The sequence below is a fragment of the Neopsephotus bourkii genome, unplaced genomic scaffold (assembly GCF_033783945.1).
Source record: "Neopsephotus bourkii isolate Nb327-2 ecotype Australia unplaced genomic scaffold, CSIRO-AGI_Nbou_v1 NB_1233, whole genome shotgun sequence".
In the NCBI taxonomy this organism is placed as follows: Eukaryota; Metazoa; Chordata; class Aves; order Psittaciformes; family Psittacidae; genus Neopsephotus; species Neopsephotus bourkii.
Genome location: NW_026901718.1, coordinates 93,626 through 109,235, shown reverse-complemented (window position 1 = coordinate 109,235; position 15,610 = coordinate 93,626). Strand labels below are relative to the sequence as shown.

General features: G+C 38.6%; 1 protein-coding gene and 1 pseudogene across 1 annotated transcript; one reads left to right on the top strand and one right to left on the bottom strand.

The window, feature by feature from the left end:
* Window positions 1-841: 841 nt before the first annotated feature.
* Window positions 842-4,530, bottom strand: LOC133218218 (transmembrane protein 247-like; annotated as a pseudogene).
* Window positions 4,531-6,107: 1,577 nt separating this feature from the next.
* On the top strand, window positions 6,108-15,048 carry LOC133218214 (kinesin-like protein KIF20B). Its single transcript, XM_061364408.1, has 5 exons — window positions 6,108-6,284; window positions 8,658-8,861; window positions 11,891-12,035; window positions 13,592-13,734; window positions 14,789-15,048. The coding sequence occupies exons 1-5, from the start codon at window positions 6,222-6,224 to the stop codon at window positions 14,864-14,866; spliced, it is 633 nt and encodes a 210-aa protein (XP_061220392.1). The 5' UTR covers window positions 6,108-6,221; the 3' UTR covers window positions 14,867-15,048.
* The last annotated feature ends 562 nt before the right edge of the window (window positions 15,049-15,610 follow it).

Here is a 15,610-nt window from a genome sequence, read left to right as displayed (position 1 = left end):
AGCTCATCTAGTTCGAGCCCCCTGCTGTGGACAGGGACACCTTCCACTAGACCAGGTTGCTCAAAGTGGAGTAAAGGGTGATAGTTCTATGTTTCTATATTTGTAGCTGTAATTTGACTTAAGATTAAACACAGATTCATACAACCTCTGTTGATTAAAATCCAAGAGTTACCAACAATGAAGAGAAGTATTCAAAGTCACTTGTGCTATTGCAAACCTTACTTATATCCAGGATATCTGCAGTGTTTTCAGATTCAGCAGAAAACAAAGGACAGACTTCTCTCCATTGTTTGTGTGACATTCTCATTATTTTAGTGAAAGAAAACCACAGATTTCAAAGCAGCTTATTTACAGGTCTTACTCTTCAGTCACTTAAAAAAATAAAGTTGAATCACTGCCTTCCACAGAAATCCTAAACTGTTGAAGGGGCCTGGGATTTCCACAAGACCTAATGGTTACTCTTGCTGGAAAAAGAGGAACTGCAGCTGGGTAAAGCTTTTATACACTTATTTTTGATTGGTCTAATTCTCTAAATCTGTGTATGTAGGCCTTACCTACAACAAGCAATGTCTCACTGCCACTTTTAGCAGATTGTGCCACTATTCATTTCAGTCTTCTGCAGATCCTTCTGTGTATGTGAAGTGGACCTTCCTTGTAACCTTCCACTGCTCAGAAACACAGAGGCTGCAGAAACACAAGAAGATCCTGCACTCTGCATTCATTCTTCACTTTCCTAAATTAGGCATATAATGATAGCTGAAATCCTGCATGTATGATTGGTGTAGTGATAATAAAAAAGCAGCAAAAATGGGGCAAAAAAGAGTAGAATATGCAGCTCTTCTTAAGGACATTTATTGTTACTTCTGTAATCTTGGAAAACCATTTTAAGACTGCAGAAGAGCTCAACAGCAAAACAACAGGTAATGGGTTTGCAAAACATAGCAGGCCAACTCCGTTAAAGTATGAATAAGATAAAAGATGATGAAGCAGTAAAGGCATATTGGTTCGAGGGCTGGAGTAGGTTTTGGAGTCCTTCATTGACCTGAAGAAAAAGATACACATTATGTCACACATCCACTCCATGCTTCTCTGAGCACTCCTGGCCCTCTGGCATGCTCAGTTCATGAAAAGTTGCTGTGAGATAAGCCAGCATGTGAATAGAAAGCACATCAGCTTTGCTGTGTTCAGTGGCAAATGTCACATCCCCACCAGACCCATAGCGTAAGTTAAGCTTTCTCCCTTTGAAATGAAGGTGACTGACCTCACCTTTACTGTAAGAACAAGCGTGCAGGTACACAAAGCAGGTCATGTGAAGTGAGTGCACATCCATGGTAAGGCTTTAGTGCATCTGCCTCTACATCTGTGGAATAAACTGTTGCCTATGGTTTTCCACTGTGTGGCAATTTCAGACCTTTACACATGTTCATGGTCAATCTCTCAGGTCTTCATTGAATAAGAAAATCCAGTAGTCCATTTGTTTAATCCAGATGCATGTCAGTAATTTAGCAAAATATATATTGGACCTGATCCTCACTGTTTTTCTCTGATAAAACTTCACCGATTTCATTGGAACTACATTTACTTCACATAATTGTGAGATCCTATCCAGGCCTATGGATTAGCTGTATGAATAAATAAATAAATGTAGATGGAAAACTTCAGGGATTATCTTGTATGTAGCTCAGTGCCATTCTTGTGTGTGATCTGAGCTCCTATGTACAACCACAATATGAATGCTACTATTAGTGTGTAAAACATACCCTTCTATCCTGTCCTGATTTAGAGCACAGAATCTGCAAGAGAGGGCAAACACTGCAAGTACCTCTAAAACTTTGATGATTTAGGATCAGATGCTCCTCTTACTCCCCCAGTCTAATGACAAATTGCATTAAACTGGAGGAGAGTCAAGCCCACAGACAGCCAGTGTGATCAGGAAGAGCCCAGGCAACCAAGACTGGCAGCCGTCCCATTTGCTAAGCTCTGCCAAATAGAATGGTCTCTTCTGGGCTGGACTCCTGTTAACCACAGACTCATATGCCCGAACATACAATAACCTCATCTACTTCTGCAAAAAACAGGATTTCAAAATCTGACTAATTGTCTAGCAAACTTTCATTACTTTGGGAGATTCTTTCATCTAATTATTTAGACATGCATTTATCATCTCAAGTAATCTAATTTCAACCCAGGAAATTGCTCCCACTGTAGAAACAGAAAACTGATCCAAGTGGTGTTCAGAGCAATCCCTCTGATGGGGAAAGTAAGCAAGAAAACATGTTCTTGGATCCTTACATCATACTCTTAATTGTGAGTTAACTGTTCTTTAATATATTTTATAGCAATGAATGTTACCACAGTTCACATTCTACGGAGTGGAACAACTCCATTCTCCTTAAGTATGTGTACAAGCAGTAAAGATCACATAGTCAGGACTTTACAAGAAGTCCCAGGACTACTCAACACCTAAAAAGATAAAATCTTACAAACTGCTTAACATATTGTCCTGGGTTCATGTCATGTGAATGTTTCAGTCTTTACTGTGTTCATCCCTTTTTGTGTTTCCCTACTTACCGATCCTTTTACTGCCTGGTGGCAAATCTGCTCCATTCTCTCTTCATGAAGCCTTTGCTTTTCCTCATCCTCCTGTTCACATTTCAGTTTAGCCAGCACAAAATGCCACCTCAACCTCTCAAGCTCAAGATGAATTCCTGTGACCTGCTTGTCACGGAGCCCCTCTGTACTGGTGGACTCTTCTGACTGCAAACTGCTGGTTCCTCCCGTATCCAAATATCCTACAGGACACTTGGCATCCATGCTCTGTTTCACTGTCTGAACTGAAAGACGATGTTGAAGTGCCCCTGATGGCTTTCTGCTGTAAATTGGAGAGAGGGAGGAGAAATTAATATTTAAGTTGATAGTTGAAAATAGAATATGGTCATCTAAGTCACCCTGAATATTCATTCAAGTGATTATTCACACATTTGTATAACGACTCAAGAGTTATCTAATATCCATTATTTCCCTTTAAAAACTGTGTTCCTAAAGTTGGAAATCTTGCATTGAATGTCATCTTACAAAATACGAAATAGCCACCATACAAAAATTTTCTGATTTGAAAATGTGAAGAAAATTTTGACAACATTTAAGTAGGGCCTGGCTGGTTAAAAACAAACACTGAGGCTCTTTTGACCAAGTGAAAGGATTTTACATTTTGTGAATTTCGTGTTAATCTATAAAGATGGGAGCTACTGAGGTTCTTCACCTCGGAGAATAAACTCATTCCTTGTAACCTTCCACTGCTCAGAAACACAGAGGCTGCAGAAACACAGGAAGATCCTGCACTCTGCATTCATTCTTCACTGTTGGGAAACCTCTCAGTCACCACACCTGGGTCTGAGATACTCTCTTCTCCACTGCCTTGGTTCAGTCATCCTTTACATAGCACTGGTTTTGTAAACACATTGCCAGTGCCGTGCCCAAAGAACACCATCTTGACTGAGGTTAGATTGATCATGGATACATGATAAACCTGAGTAGGGTTAGAGTATACCCATGTTACACTGACCTGAACAGGTTTTTGCGTATCTAACCCTGACTATTAAATACTCTTGAGGTTGTTTTCCTGTTAAGAGCAGAGTGCAAAGAGAATGCAGATGGAGACAAGGCTTATTTAAATAAAAGAGAGTAAGACGCATGGGGATATAAGGGTGCGTTATGCTCTGATTCTAACACCACTTGAAGGTTGATGAGATTGTACTCACTCTAACCTGACATACCATATGGTAGATGACTCTTCATCTCTTCCCAGCCAGAAATATCATCTATTGTGTGACTAAAGCAGTATTAAAAGGGTCTAGTCATATTCTCACTAGACAAAATACCTTTTACTTAGGCTGTGTTTGATATCTTTCCTTATCAGCATGGAAACTTCCAAAATCACGATTCCTCAATTATAAAGAGTGTATGTACTCACCAGTGCTTGCTGTTCTAATGCTGAGACAAACTGTGTACAACTACAGAGATGGCACAACACAGAGAAGAATGTTTCTGTCCCAGAGAGGGAGAACCACTCTAATGCAAAGCACTGGGCCCATTGCGCATGGTAGCGAACAGATCATTAAATTCTCTCGAGCATCTCCCTTCATGCTAATAAACACAACTGTCTCTGTGATAATTCATTATAGGTAAGTGTCGTGGTTTAACCCCAGACAGACAGCTTTTTCACTCACTCCCCCCCTTCTTGCCCTCCCCCTACTCCTGGAGGGACGGAGAGGAGAATCAGAAAGAATGCAACTCCCACGGGTTGAGATAAGAACAGTTCAGTAACTAAGGTGTAACACAAATCACTACTGCTACCACCAATAATAGTAATGATAAAGGAAACAACAAGGGAAGAGAATACAACACTCATCACCAGGCCGACCAAGCCAATAACTTGCCCCCCCCAGCCCGACCAAGCACTGACCGATATCTCCTCCAACCCTGCAGTCCACCTAGCCCATCCAGGAAACTCCCTTACATCCTGGGCATGACGTGCTGTGGTATGGAATACCTCTTTGGTCAGTTTTGGTCAGGTGTCCTGTCTCTGCTTCCTCCCAGCTTTCCCCCCTCCCTGGCAGAGCATGAGGCTCACGAAGTCCTTGGACAAACCAAAACATCATTTTTATCAGTGTTGTTCCCAGGCCGAAAGTTAAAACACAGCACTGCACCAGCTACCAAGGAGAAAAATGACTGCTACTGCTAAACCCAGGACATTATCCACCCCTTATTCCATACCATTCACATCATGCTCAGATCCCACATTTTCAATATACCATCACTCTTATCTAAGTGCACTCTTATCTTAGTCAATGGACCAGTCGGTATAAAGCTGCTGAGTCCACCTGGTACCAGTCCACGGCCACGTCCGTCCCGTCCTGCTGCTGGAGCCCACCCGTATTACAAGTGATTGCCATAAAGTACAGTGAGACAAGAACCTGAGCCCAAGCCCCACAGTTGATAAACACTAACACAGCAAATACCGGCTCTAAGTATGTTACAACATTCTGAAGCTCTGAGATCAAGAGGAACAACTCTGAGATCCAATAAATCAGCATTGTGACGGTCAGATCTGTCGTTATCTCAACCCCTTCGTGCCCCACGTTGGGCGCCAAAAAGAACTGTCGAGGTTTAACCAATGCCAGACAGCTTTTTACCCACTCCCCCCCTTTCTTGCCCTCCCCTTACTCCTGGAGGGACGGAGAGGAGAATCAGAAAGAATGCAACTCCCACGGGTTGAGATAAGAACAGTTTTAGTAACTAAGGTATAACACAAATCACTAATGCTAACACCAATAATAGTAATGATAAATGAAATAACAAGGGAAGAGAATACAACACCCCATCACCAGCCGACCGATAACTTGCCCCCCAGTCCGATCAAGCACCGACCGATACCTCCTCCAAACCCTGCAGTCCACCCAGCCCTTCCGGCTAACTCCCAGTTACATCCTGGGTATGACGTGCTGTGGTATGGAATACCTCTTTGGTCAGTTTGGGTCAGGTGTCCTGTCTCTGCTTCCTCCCGGCTCCCCTCCTCCCTGGCAGAGCATGAGGCCCACAAAGTCCTTGGCCAAACCAAAACATCATTGTTTTTCAGCTCTGTTCCCAGCTGAAAGTCAAAACACAGCACTGCACCAGCTACCAAGAAAGAGAAAAATGACTGCCACTGCTAAACCCAGGACAAACAGTAACCAAAGTTTCAGAACATTTAGTAGTTTATTTAAAGTCTCTTTGACCCTTTGATTGCAAAGTTGAACTGGAGATCTGAAACAGTTATCATAGCTGCTGCTTTTTTTTCACAGCCCCAGGGACTTAATGAGCAAATGGGAGGTGAGCTATTTATAACTTCTCATAAGTAGAGTAAAATAAATGTTTACATTACATCTTCCCTGGGTGTTACATGACTTCCCTTCTCTTTAAATAGTGACCACTCATACATGAAATTGTTGGCTTTTTGTTGGATAGCTGACTGGTTTGGCTTGCAGTTCTAAAAGGGATCCTTCCAAGCAACGATGCTTGTGTGTATATTTTCTTTTGCCAGTCCTGCAACCTGTGGCATGTTTTGCTATGTTTTTTAGGATAAGGAAACTGATACAGAAGAACTAAGGAAACAGCTGGCTGAGAAAGATGACTTTATAAAGGAACTGAAACAGCAGGTTAACCATGAAAGTCTTCCATCTATGGCAAAAGTACCTTTACCTGAAGAAGGACAAGATGAAATAGATCAGACTGTAAACAAAGAGGTATGGTTTGTTATGGAAAGTATGTACTAATTATAAGTTTTTAATAGATTTTGTTGTTTTCTCAATAACTTGCATACTTGAGGGGAAAACTAGTTAACTAATCCAGGTTCTAGAGAGTTGAAGACATTGTAGTGCCATTCCAGTTTGACTGTGTTCGGGGAATTTCAGCTCAAAACTTTTGTGATATTGCCTATACTGTGGTAATAGAGATGTTTCTGTAATAGGAGCTTCCAACCTATATGGGGGTTCAGAAGTACAAAACAGTATCTTGCATCCCACAGAAAACCAAAACAATATTTGAAGTTTACGCAAAGAAAATATCAACTTTGCTTATTTCCGGAAGGAAAAATTGAAAGGCTTGCAACTATACTGAGACTTCCAATTCTGACTGAACCCTTGCATGTTAACTTGAACAGTATTTAATGATACAGTTCTCCTGCTAAACTGAATTAATGCCGTGTGGCTCTATTGCTAATTAATAGTGAACAGGGCTGAAAGTGGATTTCCTATCAATCCCTCCTCTGGCTGCTAGAACATGCATTTCTCCTCTTGCTACAGAACTGGAACGCAAAATCCATCTCTTCATCTCTTTCCTGTATACTGCCAAATAAGACTGTCTGGCTAGTTTCTTGCTAGTTCATCAGTTCAGCTAATGCCATATAGATAAAGCTTGTGATGAATGAGGGAGGGCAGAGTAGCTCTCAGAAGGGTTAGTGCTTTACACGGCTTTGTAATAACAGGTAAGAGAGCACCATAAATAAGTTTGTTTTTTTTTTTTTTTGCTACTGAAGAATTGTTGTGAACATTTGGTGCTGACATATTTACCTCAAGGAAGTAGAGACAATATTTGTTCCTATGGGTAAGTGGAGGTGTCTAGGGGGATTATGATGTGAGAAACTTCTGTTGATGTTGAAGTGAATGGGGTAAAGTTTGGGGGGGGAGAAGTCAAATAATTCCTGGGAAACACATTGTGACAATAAAGAAGAAAAACTAAAATATTCAAGGGGTATGTCCCCTGCCATTTAAGAAGAGGCTAAGAAGATGGCACTCTGATTACGAGAGGTTAAGGCTACTGGAGAGTTATGGAGCTGAGGTTTACAAAATCATGGTTGTGGTGGGTAAACAAAAGCCAAAACTGTCTTTCCTAAAGTCCTGCAAGAACTGGGCAGCTGTTGAGGAAACTAATAGGAAATAATTTAAACAATTAAATAACTTATTCCTATCGGAAGCCACTAATGATCTTCTGAAAACAGGTACTATCAGCAGGGAACAGAAAAACTTGTATTTGAAATCTGTAACTATATTCACAAATGGAATTAGGCAAAGGTACATCCTTTGACCCCTCTAATGCAACAGGATTAGGCAAAGGTACATCCTTTGACCCCTCTAATGCAACAATTGAGAGTGCTGGGTGAGTATGGAGACAACAGAGGACAAGGTGGCTGGGATTACACATTTTATCCCTCAAATAACAGCATCTCCCTTTGCCACTGTCAGAGGCAGAATATTGTACTAGATGGACTGCTGGTAAGACCCAGCAGGACGTTTCTTATAATCTCTTAGCATGAATAGATTTTAGTGATTCAAAATGTCCTGTTTCCTATTGCCCAAGCAATTCTAAAAGGTTTTGGGGTTGTTTTTTTCATGGGGGTTTTTTGGGTGGTTTTTTTTTTTTTCTGTAAATCTTTCTTGATGATCAGATCATCTATTTTTGTTGCTCTTGGTAACAATAAAAGCTGCATGACATAATCATGTGAGTATATCTGATCTGAATCATGTGTTCTTGAAAACTTACCTATTGCTAAGGCTCATAAGGTGGCCGATTATTAAGCAGAGTGAGGAAGTCCTCATCAGTTGAATTTGTCTTGAATCAGTCAAACCTTGTTACTCACACAGTTAATTTCTCTAGGTGTAGAAGGGGGAGGGAAAGCTCCCTGAAAACAAGCTAGAGAAAGACTATACTTTTCTCTCAAGCTCGTATTACTGCCCAGTTCCTAAAGAGCAGCAGAGTTAACATGAGTAAAATCGTGTCAATGCTACTACTGCTAGCTGTGAAAACTGTGACTAGCTGCCTCTGCCCTTGAGGAAAATGACTTGCAAAGAATCGGGCTGAGTTCAGCAAGGAGCACTAAGTTCTGTGGTCATGCATGAAAGTGTTAACCTTTTAAAATTTAACAGAAGTTTTAGAAAATAAGAGTTGAATTCTGCTGTAGTTGAAGTAGATTTCTTTGCTTTTATTAAAAGTGTTCCAAAAGCTGACTGCTAGAAAAAGGAATGCTTGCTAAGCAACCCACTGGAGAAGGATATGTATTATAGCATTTAAGTCATAGTTATTTTAAAGCTTGTTTTCTTAAAATGTTCCTATGCTTGCAGGACCATTCTGAAATTGTGCTTGACTCATCTGAAGTGTCTACAGAAAACGGAAATACTAGTCAGTTCCCAAAACCAGAGATGAAAATCCAGTTCACACCTTTGCAGCCCAGTAAGAAGGAGGTGAAGCACCAGGGCAGCACCATACCAGTTAGAGTTAAAATGCTCAAGCCAAGAAAGAAAAGAAAAAGTGAAAAGATGGATGAGGTATGACCTAGACCAACTGACATTACGTTGTGCAGCTTTTCTCTAGTACTCTGATAATTTGTTAAAATCCTATCCTCCTGATTCTCACTGAGACCCAAAAGATATATGTAGGGTATATTTAAGCTTCTTCAAGCATCATCCTGTCCTTCCCCCTGCCTGCCAAGTGAAAGAATCTCTGGCCTGCGATGAGTAAGGTGATAGAGTTCAGTTTATCCAGAGTCTGGCCCCTTGTCTCCGATTTGCACTCTCTCTTCACCTTTTACATTTCTCTCTCCCTACAAGCACCATTTGCTTCTGCCTCCAGCTGTGATACATGTGGGATTGTAGACCAGTTCTATAGAAATTTTTCTTTTGGTTTAGACAGTTATTGATGTCAATTATAAACCCCTCTAATGGTCAATTACAAGTTAATTCTGTGCATTAAATCAGTGCATTTCAAAGTTTCAAGACCACTTCCTTCCACTTTTCCTCCAGCTTGTGTTCTCTTTGATCTTTTTGTACTTGAAGGGACTATGTACCAGCACCTGAACCTCCCTGTTTTCTGCAGGCCTTGATACCTCTTTAATTTCTTCAGTTGTACTAGATTATGTACTCCAGCCCTCTTAATGTGCTGTGGTGTTTACATGTGGGACAAAGGCTCCACAGCAGTCCAAGGTGGTAGAAATCTTCACTTCTCCTACCTGAACTGCATGGTCCATCCCTCTGCCTTCTATCAGTGCCAACACAGCTTTCTCTAAGACATTTAAGAAGGCCTTGAAACCGTAAGACCACATTGTGGTGGTACTTTAATCATACTTGTGGGGCTTATGAATCTCTATGCTTTTAAGGACTTTTGAAGCTGAAGGGTAATGTATGAGATTGTGGATGATTTGTCCAGGTAGTAAGTGGTGTTTTAGCGAGTGAACGTGTCTCAGCTGAAGAGTGAAGTGTCTGATGCTTTTCTAGCATTTCCTGCTCAATCATTCCCAAGTGATGTTTTTTAATCTCTAAATAAAATAGTTAAGATAAATAATCACTTCCATGATTACTGTGCAACGGCTTCAATAAACTCATTTTGTTAAACCTGTTAAAAGCTGTGTAAGCTAGTTCGTCTGGAATTCAACACTTCATTCTGGAAGCATGTCCAGAGCTGATTTAAGTTTCTTGTGGCTTGAACCAGTTTTCTTTTGAGAGTAGTATTTTTTCAGCTTGCTGGCAAAGTAGGTGTAAAAATTACTACCATTCTGAAGGCACTGAAAAAGTACCAAACTTTTCCTACAGGTATTTAATCTAATGTAGTTATAGAATCATAGAATAGTTGGAGTTTTTAGAGAAGATTGTTTTTCCTATTCATTTAAATCCTTTCAGTGTAGTTTGTGTTCATACCCTTATGGGAGAACATTTCGCTAAGTAACTGTTCAATAACATGAAACTAAATTTAAAAGTATCTTATTGCTGTTCTGTTCACCCAAATATGACTCTTAAATATAATTTGTTATGATAAATGGATTACAAAAGGATTCAGCAACTTTAACCGTCACGAGTCTACTGAAGACACAATTTGTTTTTAAATTGTCTGAAACAGAAAAGCATGTTGTCAGCAGTAAAAGTAAGGGCTGGGGGGGAAACCTGTGGTGCTCAACCACATACTGCTCATGTCCCTTTTTTTTTTTTTTTTTTTTATGAAGTGGTGTAGTTTGGGGTTGGGATTTTTGGGGGTTTGGGTGTGGTTTTTAAAAACCCACATCTTTTGCTGAGACTCTCGTATAATTAGGCAAAGAACAAAATTCTCTTTCTCTTCTGACAGTTGGTATGGCTATTGGTTACCTGAAATCTCTTGGCAATAATGAATGAGATGAAAGTCATCTTTTAATGACAGCTTAACACTATCATGTTAAGCTGTCAATGTCACTGACATGTTTTTATAATTGTCACTGTAAATCTGAATTTTCATTTCTATTTATTGAGTTAACTTAAATTTGTGTATTTGCTTCTCAAATGTCTTAAAGCCAGAAGTATAGGAAACAATGGAAGGAGGAAAATAATAAATGTCTGAATGGTTTGACCACAGGTATTTCTAGTTCCCTTCCACAAGTCTGTTTAGCATTTAATTCACATTTGAATAATTACTTCTATATCCAGTATTAGCCAATGGCTCCCTACTGTTAGTCACAGCACTTAAACAGTGACTGCTTCTGTAATATAAATAATTGTTGCTTTTTTCTAGAAGAATCTTAGATAAAATTTGTCATATTTATTTTCTTAGGATTTTGTGAAAAGCGAGAACAAAAGAAATGCAAAACCTGCTACGATTAATTTGCTTTCTACAAGCAACAAGAAAATGGTTTGATTTTATTCTATTTCTGAAGTTAGTTTGGCCTTTTCTGTAAAGGTGGACTTGTGAAAGGAGCAGACATATGCAGCAGTATCTTCTCTTTATCTATGTACTTGAATAGGATTCTAAACATGTTGTCTTCCTAAACTGGTCTGTATTTACCAAGAATGTGTACTAGCTGCACCGTACAATCATTCATAGGGAATGACCTTTCATATTGAATATTGAACATACTATTAATATACATAATGTTATAGGCAATGCCTTTGAAGTAAAAGCAAGGTTTATTTCACCTATACGCATGAAAATTGTGAGGATTATTTTAGGCATTAGTAGTAAACTGGGTGGGTTCAGAGGATGGGTAGTGGATACATTTTCCCCACCAGTTTTCTCTTGTTTTAGTTATAACTAGAATAGCTGGTCTAATGAAATTGCCTACAACTTTGAATCATTTTTTTTTCTTGAAGAAACTGTTTTCTATATATCTCATGCCCTTAAATGTGTTTTGTGAAACTTTGACAGTGTTTTTTAATTCTGGGTATAAAACAAGGCTGTTTATATTTTTTTGTTGTGGTAGGGTCATTAGTACAGTGAACAGAGGTGTCAGTAGGAAAACTCAGAATGTCAGCTTGAAAAAAACATTATGGTAAAATAAAACCTAATTAAACTTTAAGTCAACTTGCAATTTAAGCAATGCTCTTGTATTTTTGTACAGATGTCTACTATACAGCTTAGAAAACCATACCCCTTAAGAAAGCAAGAATCCACTTCAAGTAAAAATTCTGCTAAAAAGAAAGATGGAACGCTACAAAAAATTAGAGATTTCTTCCAAAGTTCTCCTACTATTATTCAGTCTAAAGGTTTGTACAGAACAAGTAAGTCTCATTGCATATTCTCTGGGCATTGCAGAATAGCTTTTTTCTACTGTAACCTACTAATACATATACTGTTCAATGATAAGTCTGCTTCATTAAGTTGCTGTTTTGTTTATGAAATAAAGGAGTCTGAACTGAGGCCTGCTATATTAAGTCTTGCAGAGCAGAAAAGGCTGTCTTGATTGCAAAGACCACATGATTATCAAGTTTAGGTTGTGAAAGGTAAACTGGATGGAATGAAAGGATGCAGTGTGGAATATATGCATATAAATTCATCATAAAAGACATAACTGTTAAGCTCAACATGTTGGAGTTACTTTGGTTTTGCTTACAGTAAAACCAAACAGTTAAGGGCACTTTCAGGTCCTTGTCCTGATGCTCTAAAGAGAAAAATAAAAAGCTGAATCCAGATTCTAAATCTTACCTTGCTCTATGAGCGATCCTTCCTTACCCACACCCCACCTCCCCACCACTTTGTTTCTGTGGAAACTGTATTAATGCTTTTCTTTATGTACATATATGGGAGAAAAAATTTAGTTCTACAGAACCTAAATGCTGGTGTCTTATGAAAATATTTGGAAGACTTCAATAAGCTGACTATGAAGCGATTAATGGATTTCACTAAGTTTAAGCACAGCCTTAGGAAGATTAACTGCTGGGACTTTCTACTAAAGAACATGTTATTCTTTCCTGTATTAAAACAGAATTTCTGAGTTACTGTGTTTAAAACAAAAATAAAATTAGCAGTGGGCACAAGGAATTGCCTGTGTTGAATTCTAAAAGACACAATCGTTTGGTTAAAACCAGATCAGTTGTTATTTGGTGTGGCTGGTTAAAATTAAGATCTCTATACCAACTGAAAAACTTGACTTGCTACAGAGGACATCTTGCCTGCTCTAAGAAAGTCTAGATGACGATAGTGGGATTTTTAAAACATTCCAGGCTTGTCAGATTTGGCTCCATGAGGACAACATTGTCATCAATGTAAGCCAAATTCAGGTTACTCAAAATTTCACCCTGAAAATACTTAATTTGGGCAAATGAGGTCTAGTTTGTAACCTTTATTATGTTCTGTATTTTTCTCTTTCATGTAACCTGCTATTGTTCAGGATGTCTTCTTTTCTAGCTCATAATATGCACACAGTCATCTCTTTATAGAACTAGTCCTGCCTTGGTAAAACTACAGAAATATCTAGAGAAAATTGACTCTGCCCTGTGCTCCTGTCAGCACAAAGAAGTGTTAAGCCTGTTGTTCAACTTCTTTGGAATTGTTTATTTTCCAGTGAAATCTGACTCCTGATTGATTTTAAAGAACACTTTAAAATAGCACATTAAAGCTTTTGCACCTGAAGCCATGAAAACCTTCTTCCAGCCACAGAAAACTGTGGTAGTCAAATACCACATTTGAATTTTTATATTTAAACTTCAGACAATATCTCTTTAATTTGTAAGTTGTTTTTAGTAAAGCTTGCTTTATTCATTAGTTTTGAGGTTTACAAACACAGTAAGACATTGATTTATGATTAAATATTTTCATCTAGCAAAGAAGCTGATTGCAACAATAAGCTCTCCTAATTCTGCAGAACCAGAAAGCCTAAAAGAAAATAAGCGGAAGCCAAAACGAGCTAAGAGAAAACTGTATTCAACTGACATTTCTTGCCCTCTAGATATCCCTGCTTCTTCGGTGAGTGATTACAGGTTACTGTTCTGTCCACTGTGATCTACTTCTGTAATTGTGATTTAAAGTAGGCTATTAGGGGGACAGAACAAATCGGAAGGTCTAATCAAGTTGCAGAAGAAGTTTGAAAATACTTATTTATTTCTTGATTCTACCTAGCCATTGCTTTTGGCCTTTTCTTTCTGCTGTTTTACTTTCTCTGTCTTCTCACCTGTCCATAGATTTGAAATAGCATAATTGAAATACTAAAGCTACAAAAGTCTGCAAGTACAATTAACTTTGCAGGGCAAGTGAGCACCAAAGGTAACTTCCAATTCCATTTATGCCCAGCTGATATTTGTTACTGTAGGATAATGGTACATCCATGCTTTTCAAAGCACAGTTTAGATAGCCTTCTGTGTGTGCTTAAGTTGTGTTGCCCTAAGTCAGCCTAGAACAAGTCTTCTAGGCCAGAGCTTGATTTATGACTTCTGAAATCCACGTAGATGGTTTTGGCAGTAACTACGGTTGCCCATAGTGAGATATGTATGCTATTGAATTTTCTGTAAATAGCATGAATAGCAGAAATGAAAATGTTTTTCACAGGAGGGTGAAGAAAATGACAAATGCAAAGCAAAAGAAGCTAAGAAGCTTGGAAGTAAAAGGGAAAATGACAGGGAATTGCAAAATTTAAATGACACATTCCAGGAAAGCAGAGGTAGCTATAGGAAACTGAGATAAAAATATGTTTTCTGAACACTTCCTGTTTCACAAAATGAGTATTAGAGTTTAGAAGTGAGAGCTGGTTTCAGGTCACATTTTGCTTTGGACTTTGGTATCTGTTTCAGCAACAAAAAAAAAAAAAAAGTCATTTTGTATGTCCCTGGTATTTGTCACTTACTCTGATGCAATAAAAGAGTTTTTCAGTACCGGGGACCTCTGGCTAAAAGATAATAAGGAAATTTCATCCTGAAAACAACTTCTGGGGAAAAAACAGGCTGCTGATAACATGGGTCTAGAAGTGCGTGTAATTTGTCTCTGAAGAAATGCTGAGTAACCCTTGAAATATAATCTCTTTCAGATTCTTACAGAACAAAAACAGAAGGAAAGCGATCATCTAATCATCAAGCGATGGCTTCGATCAAAACAAGCTAAATAATCTTGCAACAGCATGTTTCTATTTCTTTGGTTAGGTCATATTTCTATTGTATCATTTCAGTTGATTGTACATGGGAAGTAATCAATACTTCATTATGCTCTGAAGTGTGTATATAGATGTGTAGAATTGTTCTGATGTCATTAATTTTTTACTTCATTAAAACTGAAATGCTGTTCAAAAAAGCTTGTGTCTGAGTCCATTTTTTATTTTTTTTAAGGAATGGTGTCCTTGGAAGTGTTCATAATTTACCCATTGTGCAGGAAGTACTATGCCTGTGCGAAATGGTTGCCAGTATATTTACGATTAGAAAAAATTGACTACACACTAAAACTTGTATATGGCTTTCTTTACTCTTCTCCAGTAGATTGTCTGAGCATGAAATGTCTCATTGTAAGGATAACACATAGTTCAGTTCTGTAGATCCTGATTTGCAAGATCAGATTCTCATACTAAGTTGCTTCTCCAGTTTCTTGACTGTGAAATGGAGTAGTACCCTTACACTCTTCCATGGTTTGTTTTTTTTCTAACTTGACAGTGACAAAGTGAGCCTGATTCACAAATCTTTCACCTCTTCCATTTCTTCAACTTTTTGTTTCAACTTCTGTTTGTGTGAGTGTGAACTCAGATTTCCTTTTTGTTAGCTCATGTTTGGTATTGCCATTTTCTTCCCTCTTTTCATTCTAACAGAAAAATGTAAAATCCAGGTATGGTCAGATAATTTTAAATAAAAATAAATGCAGTGTC

Bases quoted from the DNA above. Each gene is read 5' to 3' on its own strand.
- LOC133218214 (XM_061364408.1), top strand. From the start codon at position 6,222: ATGGCAAAAGTACCTTTACCTGAAGAAGGACAAGATGAAATAGATCAG. The intron at 6,285-8,657 runs GTATGGTTTGTT...CTATGCTTGCAG, and splicing joins ATCAGACTGTAAACAAAGAG to GACCATTCTGAAATTGTGCT. The intron at 12,036-13,591 runs GTTTGTACAGAA...ATTTTCATCTAG, and splicing joins TACTATTATTCAGTCTAAAG to CAAAGAAGCTGATTGCAACA.